At 33.7% G+C, this 23,351-nt stretch overlaps 1 protein-coding gene across 1 annotated transcript in view; it reads right to left on the bottom strand.

The window, feature by feature from the left end:
- Positions 1-11,803: 11,803 nt before the first annotated feature.
- Positions 11,804-23,351, bottom strand: part of LOC101900643 (uncharacterized) — a 70,428-nt gene continuing 58,880 nt past the window's right edge. The window contains exons 2-3 of the mRNA XM_005176634.4: positions 21,146-21,506; positions 11,804-21,043 (exon numbers count right to left, since the gene is read on the bottom strand). Coding sequence (XP_005176691.1) covers positions 20,619-21,043; positions 21,146-21,272 — 552 coding nt within the window. The 5' untranslated portion in view covers positions 21,273-21,506 and the 3' untranslated portion in view covers positions 11,804-20,618. The remainder of the gene's footprint in view (positions 21,044-21,145; positions 21,507-23,351) is intronic.

The following is a 23,351-nucleotide window of genomic DNA, read 5'->3' on the forward strand; positions in this document are numbered from 1 at the left end:
TCTCTCCCGAGTCACTCCTTTGTAAATAAATAAGAGTGGGAGCAGAATCGCTCAAAATAGAGCAATAGTGAAAAATTATATAATAAAATTATATATATGTTGTTTGCAGATTTGTGTGCCCGTCTGTGTGTAATAGCAAATAGGTTTTGATGTTTAAAATAACATACATAGAAATACAATAACGATATGACAAAAAAACTAAAAGAGTGCTCGGCAAGAGTAGAATCTGCACGATTTTGAAAAAAAATTGCTCCTGCTCAAAAACGGATAATATGCTCACTCCTATTCGAGCCACACCGGGAAATTGTGTTTGCTATTTTTTTGATCTCAGGAGCGTGCGCGCTCGTATTCGAATGAGTTTCGCTCTTTGTACATATGCGTGCGATTTTTTCGACGTTCTGGTTTGTACGTCATTTGTTTATGAAAGTCCCACTAAAGATCTTCTACCTGCGAAAAATATTTTGCAGGTTTTGTCATAATATACAGGCCCTTTGAAGGGTTCGAAGTCCCTTTAGTGATCTTCTATCTGAAAAAGACTTTTATACATTTTTTTAACATTAGAGGATTTTTCAGGATCTTATACTTGTAAAATGTAATTAGAGGGTGTTTAATTTATCACCAAAATCTTCAATTTATAAAATAGCCTACTGAAGGTCTCCCACATGTGCAACACCTTTTTCTGAATAATCAGCTGCAGGCTTATCATCTTTTAACACTTTGAACAATTTCAACAATCTGTCTTCATTTACTTCTACGCCCTTGAGACATCCAAGCGCGGATAAAATTTACAAAACAAGGTGTATGATAAATGAAGAGCCACCGATCTGTATTTTCTTCTTCTCACTCACATCACGCAACGTAAAACGATATCGTTCAGAGCTTAAATGTAAATGACTTTTATTTGGCCACTAGCGTTGTAAGAAGACACACACAAACACACACGCACAGCATTCCTAATGCCACACACTTCGTTAGGCAATCCACTACTGTTTCGCCGACTGACAGCTAAATTACCGCTACGCAAGTGCTAATCAATGCCTGGAGTTCGTTTAACAGAAACATGTGAATATTTAACGCATTTCGGAAATAAAAGCAAGATCTGCTACCCCAACATAAAATTTTTTCTTCAATTACCATTGTAAATTTAACAGAAAAATTAAAAAAAAAAAAACAAATTTTGAAAAAAAAAAGCAATAAATAATTGTGCGAGCACTTAATTACTAATCGTTTCCCTGTTCCTTTTGTTTGTTAGTTTTGCTTTGTTGTGGGTTGTAATTTGAAATATGAATTTTTAATTGATTTGTTTGAACAGATTGCAAATGAAGTTCCAAAAAAACAATAACATTCAGTTTGTATGTAAAAAGCCTCGTGAAAAAAGTGAAGTCCGTGAGAAAGTCTTTGCTGCTACCTTGGCCAAATGACGCTTATTTTATTACTTTTTTGAAAAAAAAAAAAAAAAACACAAAACAAAACAACATTTTGTCTTATTGTCCGTAAATCCACAATTGACAAGACAGCAAAAGGGTGTGTTTGATAATTACAACACGCTGAGGTTGAGGCTGGAAACGCACGCTTATGAATCGCCAGAGAAACTTCTGTTTTTGAGCATTGGTCTTTCTTTCATATTCATAAAAGTTTCGCTTGCGTGTACACTTCCACAATGGGTGATGGTCGTTAGATGTTGTTTTATGTCTGTTTTGTTGCTTTAATGTCCAACTTGTCCATCAAACTGCCACCGACGAATAGAAATAAGAAAAAACAAGAAGTTGTAAAATTCGTAGAGGAAACGCTTGATGCTGGAAGGTGAAAGTATCGAAATAAAATAAATGCACAGTTTTGTTATTTACCCATATTGGCATATTGATTGACTGTTAACAGAGGGAGAGAGAGAGATAAAATATCTTGGCAGGCATGTCGTAAAATATTTGTCAACAATATTTACATGCAATTAAAATTGTCGTAAAATATTTAAATGATTTTTTAGTAAAGCTAATGAGAGAAATAAAATTGTAATAGTTTGAATAGTTGTATTTTTTAAATCAAATGCACCATAAAAATAAAACGTTACTAATGAAGTAGTTGAAATAAATATTCAACATGAAATTCGTCTCAGATTTGATATATCCCCAATATAATCGACCGATTCGTGGCTTTAGAGGATTTTTTTAACGGATCCGTCAGCATAAAAATGTGGATATAGTTTCACCCAGAGTTGGGAAGTTTAAGAGTCGAAGTCGTGTTCCGATCGACGTAGAATTTGGAACTAAAATCGAATAATATTTATCCGATAAAATTACTTATTCTTTCATACCAAAAACTTATATTCACTTGAAAATGGTACTGCTCATGTTTACATTGATCCACTCCGGTCCACTCCTTCTGGCACATCCCCCACAAAAGGTCGACATTTTAAAAAAATATATATTTTCTGCACAGAATGAGAAAGGATAATCCGATTTTCGATTTGGGGGGAAATACCTCTCCCACAAAGGGTCAAAATTTTGAATAATTACAACTCTTATAAAATGTTATGTAAGAGTCCGATTTTCTGCAAATTTCACACATCCCAATAAATTTATTAGCCCAAGTTCTGGTGTTAAGATAGAGTATATTGGTCCACTCTTTCTGGTACCTCCCCCAGAAAAGGTCAACATTTTCAAAAAAAAAAATATATATATTTTTTCTGCACAAAAAGGGAGGCAATTCAATTTTACTTTAATTTTGCAAATCCCAATATTTGCGTCTGTTATAGGTCAGGTGCAGGAATGCATAATATCGGTCGACTCCATCAAAGTGTCAAAATTTTAATAATTATAACTCTTATAAAATATGATTTAAGCGTCCGATTGTCTTCAAATTTCACACATCCAAATATTTTTATGAACCCAAGATCTGACATTCAGACGGAATACAGGGTTGCCCATATTCGACGGACTCTTTGGGCTCATTCCAATTGACCAGGCTTGTCCGCAGGCAACATTCTTTTCGTCAATTGAATTTTGAACGGGAACAAATGCAAATCAATGCGAATAATCCGTTGTAAAGTGGACCGAGCCATGCCCAACTGCTGAGAACGGCGTTTTTGGGATGTTCTTGGGGACCTCTCAACACTGGCTCGTACGGCGGCGATATTCTCGGCCGATCGCCTTGGTCGACTTTTATATGGCCTCTTCGAATTAGAAAGAGCTTTAGCAGTCGAAAATTTTTCGTATAAACGCTTAATGGCGTTCTTAGAAGGCGCACTTCTCACATTTTTTAATGTCTTAAAAGCACGTTGAGTTTTCACAATTGACTTTTTCTGTTGAATGTAAATGTCAACTATTTCAGAGCGCTCGCGTGTATTCGTTCATGGTAAAAATCAGCTTGGACTGACGCTTCAAACGCGGTATGTCATTAAGCGATGTGACATCTCTGTCAAAAGTTATGACGTTGCCAGATGGGTCTGTCGAATATGGGCAACCCTGTACATCTTCAACCGATTTGGGGTTATTGGACGAATATGGTTTTTTAAAGCCAGCTTATGCGACAGAGGGTGGAATATATGGTACAAAAGCTCTCCATCTTCTCAATTATTTGGCCAATGTATTCCATTTTTTAACACAATCTTTCTTCTTCTTCAAAAAAAAAAAAAAAAAAAACAGTAAAGAAAGTCTTAAAGTCGAGCGAGGCCGGCTTTATGATACCCTACACCACTTTGCTAATTTGGTAGAGCTGCGCATAACAATTAAAAGTTTTTATGGGAGAATTTGATCATACACGCTATAATTATAATTATAATTATAATTATAATTATAATTTAAAGTTCAAATGACTAAATATGCCGAAGCATTTGTATCTTTTAAATTCGGACTTGTATTGTCCATTTGGTGCACAATTAATTTGAAATCGGATTAAAATATATATGGGAGCTATATCCAAATCTGAAAATTTGGCAATGATATTTCTGAGCTGTATTTGATATATTTCCCTGAATATCGTTGTTATGGAGTGCATATTACGGTTGTGGGTAACAAATATAACAAATCGAATGAACAGTATATATGGGGGCTATAGCTATATCTGAACCGATCTTCACCAAATTTGACATACTACCTTCTAGACTCAATTCGGTCGTAAGTTCCAAATTCCATCCCATTTAGACAAATATTAGACGTTTGGTGTGCAATAAAATGTAAATCGGACGAAGTAATATATGGGAGCTATATCCAAATCTGAACCGATCTGGATAAAATTTGGCAAAGGTATTTCTGAGCTGCATTTGATATATTTCCCCTAATATTGTTGTTACAGAGTGCATATGACGTCTGCGGAGGACAAACAAATCGGATGAACAATATATATGGGAGCTATAGCTATATCTGAACTGATTTCAATCAAATTTGGCATACTTATTTTCAGGCCTAATTTGGTTGTATGTGCAAAATTCCATACTATTCGGGCTGATATTACACGTTTGGTGCACAATAAAAGGCAAATCGGACGAAGATATATATGGGAGCTATATCTAAATTTTTACCGATTATCTCCAATCTCAATAGGATTCGTCCTTGGGCCAAACAAATATTGTTTGGAAAATTTCATCTTAATCGGATAATAAATGTGACCTGCATTTTGTTCACAAGAATACATGGACAGACGGACGGACTGACATGCATAAATCAACTCAGAAAGTGATTCTATGGAGATCCTCAAAAGTAACTATGGGTCTATCTCGATTCCTTCTCCATGTTACAAACAAATGCACAAAGACATAATACCCTTACCACTATGTGGTGTAGGGTATAAAAACAACATCAACCTCATGCGTAGGTGAGAAACCGAAAAAAATGGAAATTTAAAAATAGATATTTTGTATTCGTTTTGACATATGACAAATTGACCTGCTATTCATAAGCCAATACAATCATTAATAACGCTCTTAATTATTGGTTAAGTGCATCTACGTTTTTGGGGAATAAAAACGTGTTGAATACATTTGTGCATACCATCTACAGATTTATTGGTTTGTTTTAACACCCACGTCCAAACACATTTCATTTGTATTTGCAACAATAAACCTCCAGCTTCATTCATATTGGATATTGTTCTCCGATTTCAATCACAACCCATAACAGTGCAAAGCGTAACTAATAGAAAAATGTATGTACGTGAATCCGCCAAAAATATGTGTCGTTCTTTTGTTTTTATTACGGAAAAAACGCCCACAATCAAAATCCAATTCGTGGATAGGTAAAAAGAGAGGAGAAAAACGTAAATTTTTGGTCGAATTAGGTCGCTTTATAGTAAAATTAAAGTTGCAAACTCAAATAATCCGGAATATTCATATCTTGATTTCATGCATAAAGTTTAAAATTGGTACATAACTTAGATATCAAAGAAATATTTTTCAAAATTGAACGCACTACCGGTAAACTATTTGTATACAATGAAAATAAAGTTAAAATTGAAATAAAAAATAAATGGCCCTTGACCAACCGTTAATGAACATTGGATTTTCCCATGGAAATAATGCATAATAAAATGCAGTTGGCAATGTAATGGCCTTCTTATCATTCGTGTGGAAAAAATCTAAAACTCTATACGACTTTGTGTTTGCAAGCACTTTTTCAAAAGTTTAAAGTTTAAAGTTCCTCCCCAAAATAAATGTGGGAAAGTTATGGTGTGTGTTTTGGTCACATAATTATTTATCGAAAAAAATTCCAATCCTAAGATTAATTTTGGGGTATAACATATTTTGTTATAATTCAAATGTGGAAAAGCATTTATAAAGATGGGTGGTATGGGTATTATGTCTTTGTGGGTTTGTTTGGAACATGGAGAAGGAAGCGAGATAGACCCATAGTTACTTTTGAGTATCTTCATAGAATCACATTTTGAGTCGATTTATACATGTCAGTACGTCCGGCCGTCAATGTATTCTTGTGAACAAAATGCAGGTCGCATTTATTATCCGATTGAGATAAAATTTTGCAAACAATATTTGTTTGGCTCAAGGACGAACCTTACTGAAGTAGGTGATAATCGGATAAGATTTAGATATATCAAATGGCCAATAGGTCCAAATGACCTGTGCTTCGGTACATCCCACCGAATTCAGTATATCAGCATTTTAATCAAAAAATCGGTTAAGATATATCTATAGCTCCCATATATATGTATTTCTTCCTATTTGGGGGTTTTAAGTCTCTCACAAGCGTAATATGCACTCCCAGACACCTGGGACGAAATTATTCCGGTGACAGCTCATTATACTGTGTACAACTGTACACAAGCATTTTGGTGAGAATTTTCCAGAAAAAGTTATTTGCGTGGTAGTGTGATTTCTTTATATTTGGCTGAAAACCCACAAGTGGCTATCGTAAGAGCACTCTGTAGCTTTTAAATATGAATAAATCTTTTGTGACACGTACCATCGCTCGTTGCCGTGATACTGGTAGCGTAGCCCGACGTCAAGGAAGTAGACAAGAAAACAGCAACATCAGCAGAAATGGTTCGAAAAGTAAAGAAGCGACTTGATCGAAACCCGCATCGCAGTGGCGGAAAAATGGTTCGTGAGCTGAACATATCGCAATATTCCATTCGGCAAACTTTGAAAAATGACCAGAACCAGAACTCAAGCGCCGGCCATGGTTATGGTGTGGGCCGCCATAACAGCCGATGGTCGCTCTCCGCTCGTGTTAATCGACCGTGGCATTAGAATAAATGCCGAATATTATCGCGAAAATATTCTGGAGAATGTATGAGCACGCAAACATTTTGGCCACAGACCTTGGACATACCAACAAGACTCAGCACCATCGCACTCAGCACGCGCCACCCAAGAATGGTTACAAAATGAGGTTCCTCCCTTCATTTCCAACGCACAATGGCCACCAAAATCTCCGGATACCAATCCATTGGACTATTGTGTCTGGAGTATTAAATTTATAGAATACCAAAGTGTCGGTCACCTCAAGCAACCGCTACGCCGGGAATGGGCCATAATTTTAAAATTTAAAAAAAAAGGAAAAATTTGTTGCAGTTTTTGTTTTGTCTCACCCTGTATATCATATTTCAAGGTTTCAGCTCTATCCCTTCACCCAATACCAAATATAGAACCATTTCGTAACTTTCTTACAATCATAGTGCAAAATTTCCAAAACCACCTCTTCATCACAAACCTACCACCAATACAAATTTTAGACTTCAAGTACTATCTGTTCACCCATTTACAAATTGTACTATTTACTATTTAGTACTTTTCGTGCACTTGTAGTACACATTCCTAAAACCACCTCTTCATCACAACTCTACCAACAACATAGACCCCAATACAAATTTCAGCTTAACCAAACTAAAAAACAAAAAACTTTGCTGTGAAAAAGATCTGCCAATAGAACTTGAGTCGAATCTGGAGAGTTTCCCTTGTAAGCCATCATCCGCCTGATGAGCCGCTTAACCAACGGCTAAACGCGTCGCATAGTGATGAGTGTGTGATAGTGTCTATCTGGCTTTCCTTTTCACTGCAAATTTCAGATCATTAAGCTCGTCTCGAAAGAGAAAACAAACACATAAATCATAAAACATATGATCTTCGCCTTAACAAGGCAAAACTCAAACTATTTCCAGTTTACAACTATTTAGTATAGTTCGCACTGTAGTTACACATTTCCACCTTTTTAGATCAAATTTACTTTCTAACCTTGATTCTCATACCAAATTTCCAAAATTTCAGAATTCTAGCTCATTCCGCTCAAAATATTCAAATTTTATACCCTTTCCTTGTCTCCTCGGTGTAAATTTTCAGTCAGTCAGTTACTTTACTACTTATTTTATACCCTCCACCATAGTATATTTTGTGACACCTCGAAATATAAATTTCAGGTCCCATAAAGTACATCGATGTATAGTAGTAAAGTATATCGATGTAGTATATCGAAGATATATAGATGTGTTTCATGTCTGCGGAATTTTTGGTCATGAAAACGGGCTATATAGATCTAGTTTTTGGTATAGCCCCCATATAACTGTAGCTCCTTATATTCGGTATTTTAATGATAATTGCCACATTGTTGACCGGAAATGTTTAAAATTTGTCTGTCAGTCCGCCTGTAGCAATCACTCTAGCCTCTGAACAAAATAAAGTAGGTTGAGAAAATTTTACTCTGATGTGTGTTAGGTCTGCAGGACATTTGGTAAGAAAAATGGGCTATATAGGACCAATTTTTGGTATAGCCCCCAAAATAACTGTGCCTCCATATATTCGGTATTTTGATGATTATTGCCACATTGTTAACCGGAAATGTTTCAAATTTGTAATTTGAGCTTCCTAATGGATAGAACATCCTTTGCCAGAAAATGATTCACACAGGACCACGTCTTCGTATACCCCCAAAATAACGGTACCTCCCTATGTTCAGTGTTTTGATGACTTTAGCGACATTATTCAACAGAATTGTTAAAATATTTCATATTTCAAGTTCCTAATAGTTACTACTGTCCATTACAGAAAATTGCATATGCAGGTCCTGGTCTTCGTATAGCCCTTATAAAACGGTACCTCCTATATTCGGTACTTTAATTATTTTAGCGAAATTTTTCACCAGAGCTGTGTCAAATTTTGTATTTGGAGTTTTCACAGTTTATGAGGAATCTACAAGAAACTAAAAGTTTTTACTTCGATAACCGATTCTCAATTTATTAAATTAAAAAACTAGTAGATTTTTGCAAGTTCTGGAACAGAGCAAGTATATGGAGGTTGAGGTCTTCGTATAGCCCCTATATAACAGTACTCCCCTATATTGGGTATTTTGATGATTTTAGAGACATTATTCATCAGAATTTTTTAAATTTCGTATTTCATATTTTATGTTCCTAAAAGATACCACAGTCTATGACAGAAAATTGCATATGCAGGTTCATGTCTTCGTGTTCGGTATTTTTTATGATTTTAGCAACATTTTTTCAAGGGATTTGTTTTCTTGTAAATTCTTCGAAATTGTGGAGGATATTCGAAGTTCTCCTGAACTTATTGCTTTTTCACTTATGTAAAAAAAAAATATGTATCACCTTGAAATATTGATCCTTATTGGTTTTCCTACCTTACCGAGCTGAGTCAATCAAGCGATGTCTGTCTATGTTAGTTTGTAATCATCCTACATGACGCAACTATTTTTATGGGTTAAAAACAAAAGAATAATATCCGAGATATCGCGTATATAGCAAAATATTTACAATTCCATATGTCAATGAAGGGGAGTTAGGTAGACCGCTTATAACTCAAGAATGTCTAGACGGATTTTGACAATTCTCACAAATTCAGAATGGCTTTTTGGCAGAAAAGAGTAAAATCTTAGAATATCGTGTAAAGAATACCAACAAGTAAAAAAACATTAAGTTCGGCCGGGCCAAACTTTTAATACCCTCCACCCTAGGGTAAAAGAACATTAGAAGAAATGTGGCAAAAAACATTAAAATGCCGAATATCGGGAGGTACCGTTATATAGGGACTATACCAGAACGTGGACCTATACATGCAATGTTTTGCCACACGCTCAGGGACCCGTTGTGACCTACAAATACCAATTTTCAGACAAATCCGTGGAAAAATGTGGCATAAATCATCAAAATACCGAATATCGGTAGGTACCGTTATATGGGGGCTATACCAAAACGTGGACCTATACATGCAATGTTTTGCCACACACTCAGGGACCCGTCATGACCTACAAATACCAATTTTCAGATAAATCCGTGAAAAAATGTGGCATAAATCATCAAAATACCGAATATCGGTAGGTACCATTATATGGGGGCTATACCAAAACGTGGACCTATACATGCAATGTTTTGCCACACACTCAGGGACCCGTCATGACCTACAAATACCAATTTTCAGATAAATCCGTGAAAAAATGTGGCATAAATCATCAAAATACCGAATATCGGGAGGTACCGTTATATGGGGACTATACCAGAACGTGGACCGATATACCTCATTTTCAATACCAACCATCCTAGGGACAATACACACACTTGTGCCAAATTTCAAAGGTCTACGTCAAATAATGTGGGCTCTATCGTGATTTCAACAGACAGACGGACAGACAGACAGACAGACAGACGGACAGACAGACAGACATACAGACAGACAGACGGACAACGCTAAATCGTCTTAGAATTTTATGCTGATTATGAATATATATACTTTATGGGGTCTACGACGAATATTTAGAGGTGTTACAAACGGAATGACAAAGTTAATATACCCTCCTACCCATGGTGGAGGGTATAATAAAAAGAGAACATTATTTGTTGTTTTCTTATCGCATGAGATTTTTTCTTAACAATATTGAATTGTACAGTTTGTAATACTTTTCCCCCTTACAACACTATGAGTTGTGGGTGTTATATTCAGGTCGGAATTTTAGTCCGATTTTCACCACAATACGGAATCGGCCGAAAATATATGTAGAAGCTATAGGCAAATCTGAACCGATTTCAATATAATTTCCAAAATAGGAGATACATAGAGTGTTTGATGTATCAATTACATGAATTCGGCCGAAAATATATATGGAAGCTTAGATACAGCTTTGGAAAATTCATTTTTGTACCGAATTCCGTCTCACATTTCAAATTTGAATATTGTATCCATAACAAATCAATAGACATGTCTATACAAAAACTAAATTTTTTGGAGATACCATGGATTCGGATGATATAGCATCATCCAGTTCCAAGTGGAATTTCAAACATTTATGTAGCCTATGTTGCTGTAGTATATGTGGAACTTTTCATGAAAATCTGTTAAGCAGTTTTGAGTCTATAAATTACAAACAGACTTTCGAACGTACAAATATTTTCCTCCTTAATAGATATAGAAGAAAATGGATCAAAAAGCCAAAAATTGTCTTTATTTTGCAACTAAAAACCAAAAGACATTATTAGACAAAATTAACGTAATCACAAATACATGAAAAACACACCTCTGACCTTTACGTTGATGCCAATTTTGTTGATGAATATAGCCAAATATTGAAGATACCGGTAATAATATACAGGAATCCAACATTTCAAATATTATTTTGAATACCAGACATACGGCGCAAAAATAGGATAAATGCTACGAAGATTTGCACGACCTCGTGGTTTCGGTCAAAAGCCTAGGTAAAACTTGTTCAGGATTATGTGAGAAACAATTGAAGTATTCAGTTTGTTTTGGAATTTTGCAATGTTTGTTTTGGAATCGTTTGTTTTTGGAAAATACTGGCTCAGATATATGATGATTATTTGAAAAGAGGAGCGTGCAATTAGGTTCAACATTTGCTTTCGTCTGTAGTAGATATGGGAATGTTTCTTAATTGAATCATCATTATAGTTGAAAGGGTTTCCGATCTGCAGAACTTTACCTTAAATTGTAGTGTTTGTAGGGTGTCTAATGGCCGGTCCCGCCTGTTTATAGACTTTTTTTTCTAATGAGATGTGTCAAATCTTCAAATTTAACTCTTGTTTACTTGTCATTGCTTTAATTCATACCTTACATTAGGCTGTCTTACACGAGGCCGGACTTGAGGCTTCCAACAAGATCTTTAATAACCCTTAAATAAATATAAGATGAGGTCTTACAGATATTGAATATTTTATTGGCCGAAATAGTTGTCTGAATTGTAATTGACATTAAAACAATAAGTTTTTTAGTATACTTACCGTGCCGTATGCTTACCAAATATTTGCAGCTTACTTTATTACAAAGTAAAATTTTAAAATTGTTTTGTTTTTATCACATCTATATAAACACTTTATTGAACAGATATCTGATACTTTTCATATATATAGTATTTGTATTTTATATGTTTTTGCTTGTTTGTTTCTTTTGTATACAATACAATAAAAAATCTAAAAATTTTACAAAATAAATGTCTCAATAAAATCATGTCATGTTGGTAGTTTGTTTTTTTCTTCTTCTTCATCTTTTTTGGTATGTGTTTGTAATATTTTTTTTTTTTTGGTTTGTTGTCCATGATAAAATTAAATGGCATCTAAAAAATATACATACGTATATTCATATACAATTACATATAAATACATACATTTAATAGTTATATAATTATTCCTGTTTTCTTTTTTTCGGTTTTTTTCTCTTTGAGTGTGTTGTTAGAGTATATTTGGTTTCAATGATATTTGTTCGAGATAAGTCTGTATGGTATAATGTGAATACACTAATTATTACTAAATATATGGATTATTTGTTGCAACAATAATAAATAGTCTAACCTTTTGACTATCATCTGGATGGAGAGAGATTACAAATAGAATATGAAACAAAACATCAAATTAACAAAGTTTTTCACTTTATTATTCTAAACAAAAAAACTTATTTATTTATGTTTCTTTTTTTTCATTTATCATGTATCTCTTTAAAGCTTTGTGTTTTTTTTAATTTTTTGTAGTTGTTGTTAATATCTAGCAATTAAATTTGAAATTTGTTATGGTCTAATAATAAGGGTCTTTGGCTAGAAATCTTTTTCTTGTTGACTTAAAATGGGTATTTAAAAAATATACGAGTTTTTTACTTGTTATATGTGCGTACAAACAAATATTACAAATATTGACTGGGGATTCAAAAAAAAAAAAAAAAACGAAAATTCGTAAAAAAACGATGACATAAAAAGCACAGTTTTCACATGAATTACACCCGAAAGCAAAAGCTCATTCAATACTTGGGAATTGTTTACATACAATTATAAGGGGATCATAAACTATAGGAAGATTTTTTACATTTAGCATGATTTTGGTTTATGGACTTGTAACAGCCCAGAATCTAAATTGTTGAGTGGTATTTGTAATAAATAATGAATTGTAACCAATAGTTCCTCATAACGAATTTGAAAAGCAGTTTATATTATTATAATTATATTACCGAGCTCGAATATTAACTAAATGAATGAAATGATCAACCGCACCCAGAAAAATTTTCCATTTCTCAATTAATGAGTTTCCCATCGACTTTTTAAACATCTAAACCGCTTACAAATCACTTTGCTAGCCCATTGGTTTTGCAAGGCATGTAACCCAAAATATGGTAGCTAAAAGTCACCAAATAAGTGAAAAAAAAGCTTGTTCTACTTGTATACCCTCAGCCAAATGGCTATAGAAGGGCATTATCGGTCTACTCCTTCTGGTTACTCCTAACAAAATGTAAAAATTTAAAAAGAAATATTCGAATCAACCGATTTTTTTATCCTCCACTATAGTATGGAGGGTATATTAAGTTTGTCATTCCATTTGTAACACCTCGAAATATACATGTTAGACCCCACAGAGTATATATATTCTTGATCAGCATAAGATTCTATATAGATTTAGCGACATCCGTCCGTTTACTCAAATATATATGACTGCAGGATTTTTGGTATTGAAAAAGGAGGTAATGGTACCTCCCAATTTTCGCTATTTTGGTAATTTAAGAGACATTATTTACAGGAAATGTTTCATTATTCAACGATTTTTTTAATATTTTGCATTTGAATATTGTAATGACTTTTACATTCGATATTTTTAAGATTTTAACAGAATTTTTAACGGATTCCATTTTTTTTTTTTTTTTGAAAATTGACAAATTCATTCCAATCAAATCCTAATATTTTTTTCTTTGCTAAGTTAGGTGCGAAAATGGACAATATCGGCCCTCTCAATCAAGTATGTCCCCAACAAAGGTTCTAAATTTTGAATAATTATAAATCCTTTAAAATGTTAAATAAGAGTCCGATTATTTTCAAATTTCGCACATCTCAAAATTTTACCAACACAAGAAGAACAGGCCACCCACCTGGTACATCCCCCACAACGGGTCAATTTTTTGAATAATTATATCTCTCATAAAATGCGAATTAAGAATCAAATTCTCTTCAAATTTCACACATTATTGATTACACTAGATTTGGTGGGAAGATGAGTGATATCGGCCCATTTCCCACAAAGGGTCACAATTTTCAATACTTATACCTCCCACAACTTGCGAAACAAGTCAGCGATTCTTTTCAAACTTAATGCATGCAAATATTTCTCCCAACCAGAGATCTAATGTAAACGAAGTAGTCGATATAGTCCAAATCTGGCAGATTTTAATATTTATATCAAACTTTTGTCAGATACAAAGTGGATAATAGAGCGTCTATATGTGCAAAATATATTGAAATAATCGAACATTGGCTGAGGGTATACATCCGTCGGTTACTGATATTTTTAATTTGTTAGAATCCTTTTTTCCAATTTTTTGTTGTCCCTTCCTGTTCCCGTTAAAACTGCAACGACTATAACACCACTACTGTGGGTGTTATGGTCGTTGCAGATTCAACAGGAACAGGAAGGGACAGCTATAACACCACTACTGTGGGAAATTTTTAGAATATGTTTATAGTACATACAAATGATTAAAAACTAATCTGTGGTCCATATATGAGGATCAGTATACTTAGACAATAGTCATAATATATTAAACCTATGCTAAAACCTGGACTCATAATTGTTGTTGTATCTGAGATATTTTACAATTTGTTAGGAAAATTAAATAAAACTTTGAATTATATATTAAAAAAATATTAAAATAAGGTAGCTATAGGAAAAACCAGAAAATTGGAAAAAGAGATTCTAAAAATAAAGCAAATACTTTCTTTGACTTATGGAAGATAGAAAGTCCCTTGCCCTTATAAAAATAATGGTATGGTGGCCTGATTTGCAAGCATTGTAAGTTCTGGCCCGAATCGGGAAATTACTTTATATTTAAAGTGTGTATCATCCAGACAGTCGGACGAAGAATATGGAATAACGTGTAAAAAAGCAGCCAAGCCGAACAATTATTATTTCCAACCGAACTTTGAATACCGTTCACCATTTGGAACAAATATGAAAATTTTCAATAAAAATTAAATTAATAGCCGTTATATGGGGGCCTATACGAAGACGTGGACCTACATAGGCATTGTGGATAATTTACCTAAAGTCGTCAAAATACCGAATATAGGGAGCTACTGATATATGGGGGCTATACGAAGATCTGAACATGTACAGACAATTTTCTGTCACAGGCTGTAGTTCGCATTACAAACTCGACGTAATTTGAAACTACTCCGGTGAATAATGACGCTAAAATCATCAAAATACCGAATATACGGAGGTACCGTTATATGGAGGCTATACTTTATTGGGTTTCAAATTATTATTGCGATGAGTTACAAACGGAATGACGAACTTAATATACTCTGAGGTGGAGAGTATAAAAATCGTTGCAAAATGCTACTAAAAATTTTAAAACTTCCGAGTATTAGTTTTTACAGTTATATGGGAACTGCACGAAGCCTGGACGAATTTAGTTTTGGGACTAACCAAAACTTGGACTTGTATGGACAGTTTAATGCAAGGATGTTTCCCATATTCTGAAACTAAACTGACTATTTACAGGAAATTCGGTTTAAATTGTGACCAAAACAACCATATCTTATATTAAATCTGACGGTATAATTATATGGAGGCTATACCAAAACGTGGATCTATATGGGCCATTTTCAATACAATAAGTTCTACGGAGATATAATGATATTAATCTCCATAATTTCGTTATGAAGTTAGACTGATTTCCTTCTTAAATTGTCATAGAATCTTATACTGATCAGGAATATATATAATCAGTGTGGTGTAAAGTGTATATCTCGGTGTGTTACAAACGGAATAGCAAACAAAACATACCCTACATACTATGTTGGAAAAATGTCATTGAATGATTTATGTTAAAGGAAAGAACGCCACATTAAACATCGCTAAATCGTATTTTTCATCGTATAGCCTCTACATACATTCAGGGTATGAAGCTTGGAGGGGAAATATCAGAGGAATATCATCGATTTATTCCATTTTTGCACAAGATTTTATTTAGACATTAATATTGTGAAACAAGCGTTTTGGACTAACTTAAAGAACCTATTTGTTGTATACAAGATTATGGAAAAGTACCAAGATATGGTAAAAATATATCATTTTCGGAAAGTATGACAATCAGTGACTCATTTTCATCGTTATTATTGTTCTAAACGTTGATCCTTTTACGGGGAAAGAATCAGAAGTAGTAGCGAATAAAAAAATATGACTTAAGCCTTCAGAATGATTCGTGGTAGAATATTTTTCCAATGCCACATTATGTGTTTATTGGTGAAGAGCTCTAAATATTATACTTCTTAATATATTACTTCTTAATATTCACTTATTTGGCGTCTTTATACATACTTGTATAAATCTTTGACTTTTATATTTAATTCATATACATATGTTTTTCATGTATAAGCATGTGTACATATTAACCAAAGTAATCTAATTTCATGGGAATGTTCATTTGATAGCTCCAAAAAAAAAACAGAATAGATACACATATGTATGTGATATTATCCAATTAGACAAGTCATGAAGTTATTATCCCATATTTCAATTAATTAATATTCTTGCGATGCTGAATAAAGCGTAACAATGAATCGATGCATAGCAAATAATTAATATAAATTGTAATAAATTCAATTATTCGCTATATGACAAAATCTGTTGACATATAACAATATATAGAAAGGGAATTAAAATCAATGAATCGATAAGTGAAAGTTGAGAAGTGATAAACAAAAAATAAATTATAATCTAATTTATCCAGTCTCTCTTTTTAGTTATGTCAATTAGAGATTTTAAATAGAAGTTGCAATGTCTTTAGAAATATGACTTTAAAATAAATTTGATCAAACGAAATTAAAACAAATACAAGAACAATAATCCCTTTGACAGCAGAAGGACCTTAAAAATCAACTTTTTTTCGAATTTGGAGATATCAGTTATGATATATGGATCTCTAGTCTGAATTCGGGTAAATATGCCGAAATACATCCTATTTGAACACATAATACACATATGGAGCACAATAATAATATATCGGACGAAGATCTAGATGTGAGTTACATCTAAATTTTGACCGGATCTCACCAATTTCAGTAGGGATTTGACTTAAAATTTGTAAAGGGTTCTACCTCCGATGTACGTATAGGTCCAAATTTTCCTATAGCGCCCATGTAACAGTATTTACAGATTTCCGGTATTTTGACGACTTAGTACACATGTTCTATCGGATTTATTTAAATTTTTCTATTTGTAAAAGAGTGTCACCTTGTCCTATTATTCCACGATTTCCATATAACTAATATTCGGTTCTAATTTACTACTTAGGACTCGCAATAGACTCGCAAGTAGTAGATAATTGTCTGTATAGGTTAAAGTTTTTAGTATTTCGCCCATATAAAGGTCACATCCACTTTTTGGTATTTTTAGTTTAAAGTGGTGCACGTTCGAATATTAAACTATTTTTTATAAATGTGGTGTGTGGTGGAGGGTATTGAAAGTTTGTTTCGGCCTAACTTAAGATTGGTTTACTTGTTCTTTACTCAAAATATCATCGATATAGGCCCATGCAATTTTGTATGAGGATCAACTGTTTGGTTATTTTTCCAATTCGAAATAAAAAATTATCAAAGTACCGAAAAGTCACAAATTAATATGCAATCAATAAGAGTTATAGCCCTAATTATTTTAAGTATGTTTGTCAAACAGAGTAAATCAAATTTATTTATTATTATTTTTTTAAATTATACAAAAATCTGCCTATTATACTAAAATGAAATTAAAATCTTTTAAAGGAAACGGATAGAACATGCGTAGAGGACTCGGAGCCCTCTTTGAGGTGATGAGATTTTTTTGCATTATACATGAAAATAATTTTTTGACAATTGGCCTAGCCCATTATGCGACATAGGAAACCCTCAGGCCATCTATGCCACACAGGATACCTTCAGGTCTTCTATAAGACATAGGAGAGCTTCACGTCTTATATGAGACATGTCAGGATACCTCCATGTCTTCTTTGAGACATATTAGGAGACCTTCAGGTCTTCTTTAAGTCATATGAGTCATGTCTTCTATGAGAAATGTGATGAGACCTTCAGATCCTCTATGAGACATAGGACATATTAAGATATTCTATGAGACCTTCAGATTTTTTATTCGAAATAGGAGACTTTCAGGTCTTTTATGCGACCGAGGAGACCCTCAGATCTATGGCACATATATGTCATATATGTGACATAGAAAGCCTTCATATCTTCTTTAAGACGAAAGACCTACGGGTTTTCTAAGAGATATGGGATCTTCGGATATTCTAGGGAAAAACACTTTTAAGTATTCGATGAGATAGAAGACATTCGGCTATTCTAAGAGATACAAGAATTTCGGGTCTTCTATGAAATATAAGAACATCGGTTCTTCTTCGAATTTGGATTTAAGTAGAAATGTTTATAAGTCTATGATATGGAATACCTTGGGTTATTTGTGGTATAAGGAAGACCTCATAATCTCTTATTTATAATTATACCCTACACCACATAGTGTATTTGTGCATTTGTTTGTAACATGGAGAAGGAAACGAGATAGACCCATAGTTCCTTTTGGTGATCAGCATAGAATCACATTTTGAGTCGATTTATGCATGTCCGTCCGTTCGTCCATCTGTACCTCTGTCCATAAATTTTTTGTAAACAAAATGCAGGTCGCATTTATTATTCGATTGAGAAATTTCCTAAATTTGTTTGGCTCAAGGACGACCCTTATTGAAATTGGTGAAAATCGGTCCAAATTTAGATTTAGCTCCCATATATATCTTCATCCGATTTTAGGTTTCTTGTGCACCAAATGGCTAATATCAGTCCAAATGGTGTGAATTTTGCTACATCCGACCGAATCCAGCCTACAAGCATGTGCTTCAAGTTGGGTGAAAATCGGTTCAGATATAGCTATAGCTCCCATATATATGCTTCATACGATTTTAGGTTTCTTGTGCATCAAATGGCTAATTTCAGTCCAAATGGTGTGAATTTTGGCACTTCCATTGAGTATAGAAATTGAGTATAGAAATAAATACTTTAAATTTGATAAAAATCGGTTCAGATATAGCTATAGCTCCCATATATATGTTTCATCCGAATTGGTGTTCAAGTCCCTCACATTCGTAATATGTACTCCACAAGACTTATATTGAGCACCAGATATCAGATACAGCCTAGCAATTCATTATTCAAATTTTATCAAGATCGGTTGAGATTTGGATATAGTTCCCATATATATCTTCATCCGATTTTAGGTTTCTTGTGCACCAAATGGTTAATATCAGTCCAAATGGTGTGAATTTTGGCACTTCAAACCGAATTTAGTATAGAAATAAATACTTTAAATTTGGTGCAAATCTGCTCAGATATAGGTACAGCTCCCATATATATGATTCATCCGATTTGGTGTTTAAGTCCCTCAAATTCGTAAAATGCACGAAACAAGAATAATATTTGGTACCAGATATCAGATGTAGCCAAGAAATATCTGTTTTCAGTTTTATGAAGATTAGCTCAGATTTGGATATAGCCCCCATATATATCATTACCCGATATCAGGTTTATGCATTTATGTGCACCAAATAGCTAATATTATCCCAAATGGAGTGAACTTTCGCTAATCAACCGAGTTTAGCATAGAAGCAAGAATTTCAAATTTGCTGCCATATATATTTTTCATCCAATTTGGTTTTTAAATCTCCAACTTGCGGAGTATGCACTCTACCATAATGATATTTTGTACCAGATATGTCACATATCTCGGAAATTGCAATATAAACCTTTCTTTTACGAGAGCTCTACTAAATATGCATAGTGGTGTAGGGTATCATATAGTCAATAATTCATAAAAATAACTTAATTGATAAAAAGATTCAGTTGAACATGGGACTGGCCAGGTTAATTTTGATATTTATAAAATAATTCAAATCAATTCAATAAGAGAATGCACATTTCTATTTTTTTGTTTCAAATTTCTATCCCAAGTAGCCAACTTATACAATTTTCTCCTAATTTAGCAAATGTACCCAAATATGAAATAACCTTTGTAATCGAAAATAGCACATTTAAGGTTAAAAATATATTCTTTCCAACTCACCTGTACATACGATATAGCATGTATATATTGGAAGGATTACCACTTATCACCAAATCTTGGTCAATTCAAAAACATTTCAAAACAGTTCACATATCAGTAAAATAAATATGTTCGTGTGAATGTCCAGTGATGAGAGTTTTCTTAGTAATTATAACATAGATATTCCTATATAAAAAATATGTATGTATAGTTATCAATTTTACAAAAAAGAAAATTCTGATAAAATTGTTAGTTTTTTAAAAACATAATTCAATTCTAATTTCTATCAACACCAAAATGCTGCTATGCCAAATACCAATTTTATCTCCATACCAAAGCTAGCTATGCCAGTTAGGCCACTTGTTTTTCTTACCAATCTCTTCCAAAATCTTTCATAAGCACAACGCAACAAGCTTAAGCAATATTCATTACATTCCCTGACAATATCTTATTAATTAGTTTAAGATTCGAAAAATATATATTTGGCCCTTTTTAAACAATAAATGTGGCTTAGTTCTTTTTCTGTCTTTAGTTACACTCAACGAAACAAGTACGTGTCCTTTGGTTTTTCATTTGCCTCAAATTCATTCTCACAAAAATTACAATGTGGTCAAATTGTGATCAATTATCGCCTGTATCCGGTGCATACAGTCCTTTTGGCGGGCCGAGGTATTATCAATCAATTGTTCTATAAAATGACTCAACTCGTTGGTGGCATTGAACGGTACATCTTGGGTACATGATATGTAGCGATTGAATATATCCGTGTTCAGGGATCTTGAGCGATAGGCTTCATCGCCTTGTTGGTATTTACTAAGATTTTGAGCGGAGGCTAAGAGTTTCGTTTTTATTTTCTGATAGGCATGTAATTCCTGTAAATTCATGTAATCAGTGCTGGAAATGTCGATGGTGTGTCCGCCGGTGGCATCTTTACTGGGATCTGTGGAGGTGTTGGGCGGTTTCTTGCTAAGCAGCATTCGTATGTGGTTTTTGCGTTCCGACACAAAGTTGCCCAATAAGTAGCCTAACAATGACAAGAGAAAAAGAAAATAGAAAGATAAACACAATTACTAAATTTCCTCCCCCATTTCTTATCCCCCCTCCCTCTCTCGCAACCACTTCTTACCTGATATTAGCGTAAAAAATGCTATTGTCAATACCAAACTAATGCAGGTCCTTTTTGTAACATATTCGCGATACTCGGAGGAAGTATTGGCACGCACTGCAGTTTCATAGCTTAGCACTTGATGCATTTTATTATTGTTGTTGTAGTTGTTATTGTTTGTCTTGTTGTTGTTGCTGTTGTTAGCAAGTAAAAGTTTTGTGTGGGTGTTTTTTTTTCTGTCTTTTCAAGTGAATTATGATGTGGAAGTTTCCATTTTCAAGCTGTTTTCTTTATTCCTTGGCATTAACGTTGTTACGAACATTTTACAAAGTTTGTTTTATTTTTTCAACAACTACTTTGAGTTACTTGACATTGCAATAAACTGGAAATACACAAGAAGAAGAGGCAGAAAATGATCATGTTATTAATTTAGTTAAAGTTATGTAAATATTTTTTTATAAATGTTAGGAGATGACTCATATATTGCCTACAGTCAAGTTATAATATATCTGGTATTTGTAACACGACTGAACGACAAATCTGAATTTAATAGACCTCGAAAATAGCTGAAATCAGGGAATACCAAAGATTAGGGTCTATATTGATTATTTTTTTCGCAAGAATGGTTTCTTCTTACTACTCAAATTACAAAAATTTAACGAAAGTAGTACAAACAAGTAAAAAAACTGTAAGTTCGACCGGGCCGGTCTTTGAATACCCTCCACAATTTGGAACAGATTTGGCAATTTTCAAAAAATCCGTTAAAAATTCTATTAAAATCTTAAAAATACCGAATGTAGCCCTTATATTAGGGTATATACGACGACGTGGACCTGCATAGGCAACATTTGTCATAAGCCATTACAATATTCAAAAGCGAAACTTAAAAAAATCGGTGACTAATGTAGCTAAAATCATCAAAATATCGAATATAGGGAGGTACCGTTATATGGGGGCGTAGACCTGTACAGACCTGTAGACGTAGACCTGTACAGACAATTTTCTGTTTTAGGTTGAACTATCCACTACGAACTTCAAATACCGAATTTGAAACAATTCCGGTGAATAATGTCGCTAAAATCATCAAAATACCGAACATCGGAAGGTTCCGTTATATGGGAGCTATACAAAAACGTGGACCTACAAGATCCATTTTCAATAGCAAAAGCCATGCAGACATTGTACACATTTGAGTAAAATTTTATCAACCTATTTCATTTCGATCGGAAGCTAGGGAGATTTCCACACACAGACAGACCGACATCGCTAAATCGACATAAAATTTGATGCTGATCAAGAATAAATATACTTTGATGTGTTACAAACGGTGTAGGGAATAAAAAGATAAACGGCATATGTCGGTTTTGCCGACAGATATTTTGAATTGTGTTATGATTATTCAAATTGTTGACACTTTATGGGGGTGGCTCCAGAGAAATCGACCAATGTTGTCTTTTTCGTATCTGACCTAAGACTGATTATCAATTTTTAAAAGAAACGCTGACTTGCTTCGCCCCCTCCCCTTTGTGGGGGAGGTACCAAAAGGGGTCGGCCGATATCTATTATCTTCACACCAAAATTTGTGTTGTTAGAAATATTGGGATTGGGAAATATTAGAATCGCCCGCTTTTTATGAGAGATATTATTGTTTAAAAATTAAACCTGTTGTTGGGGAAGTACTAGAATGAGTGGTCTGATACATTCCACTTTCACGCCTTATTATGTGTGCCAAGTTGGAAAATATTCGGAGGCTCATTTCGTGTTTTATGAGGCTAATAGTTTTTCTTGGTGTGACATCTTTGTGGGCGAGATAACCGAAGAAGTAGACCGATATGTAACGCCTTCACACTAGGTCTTGTGTCAATAAAAATATGGGAAATTTTAAGATAACCTAATGCTTATTTCATATTTTGTAAGAGTTATAGTTATTCAACATTTTGACCCATTTCACACCTGACATAGATTTCTGAGCAGTTGTAATTATAGAATCTACGATTTTTATCAATTGAAAAGTTTTTTAATATGTAAAAAAACATTTTTTTCTATTATTTAGGTGGTAGCGGGTACTTGATATTTTATGCAGAAAAATCCAAAAAATAATTTTTCTTTATTTTTTCCAATATTTCTTTAATCCGCCTGACAACGACGAATAAGAAATTGTAATCATGATTGACGTCTAGACAAGGGTGCTGTTATCGTAGTGAAATCAATACCCATCATTGGGTAT

The sequence above is a fragment of the Musca domestica genome, unplaced genomic scaffold (genome assembly GCF_030504385.1).
Source record: "Musca domestica strain aabys unplaced genomic scaffold, Musca_domestica.polishedcontigs.V.1.1 42, whole genome shotgun sequence".
NCBI classification, from domain to species: Eukaryota; Metazoa; Arthropoda; class Insecta; order Diptera; family Muscidae; genus Musca; species Musca domestica.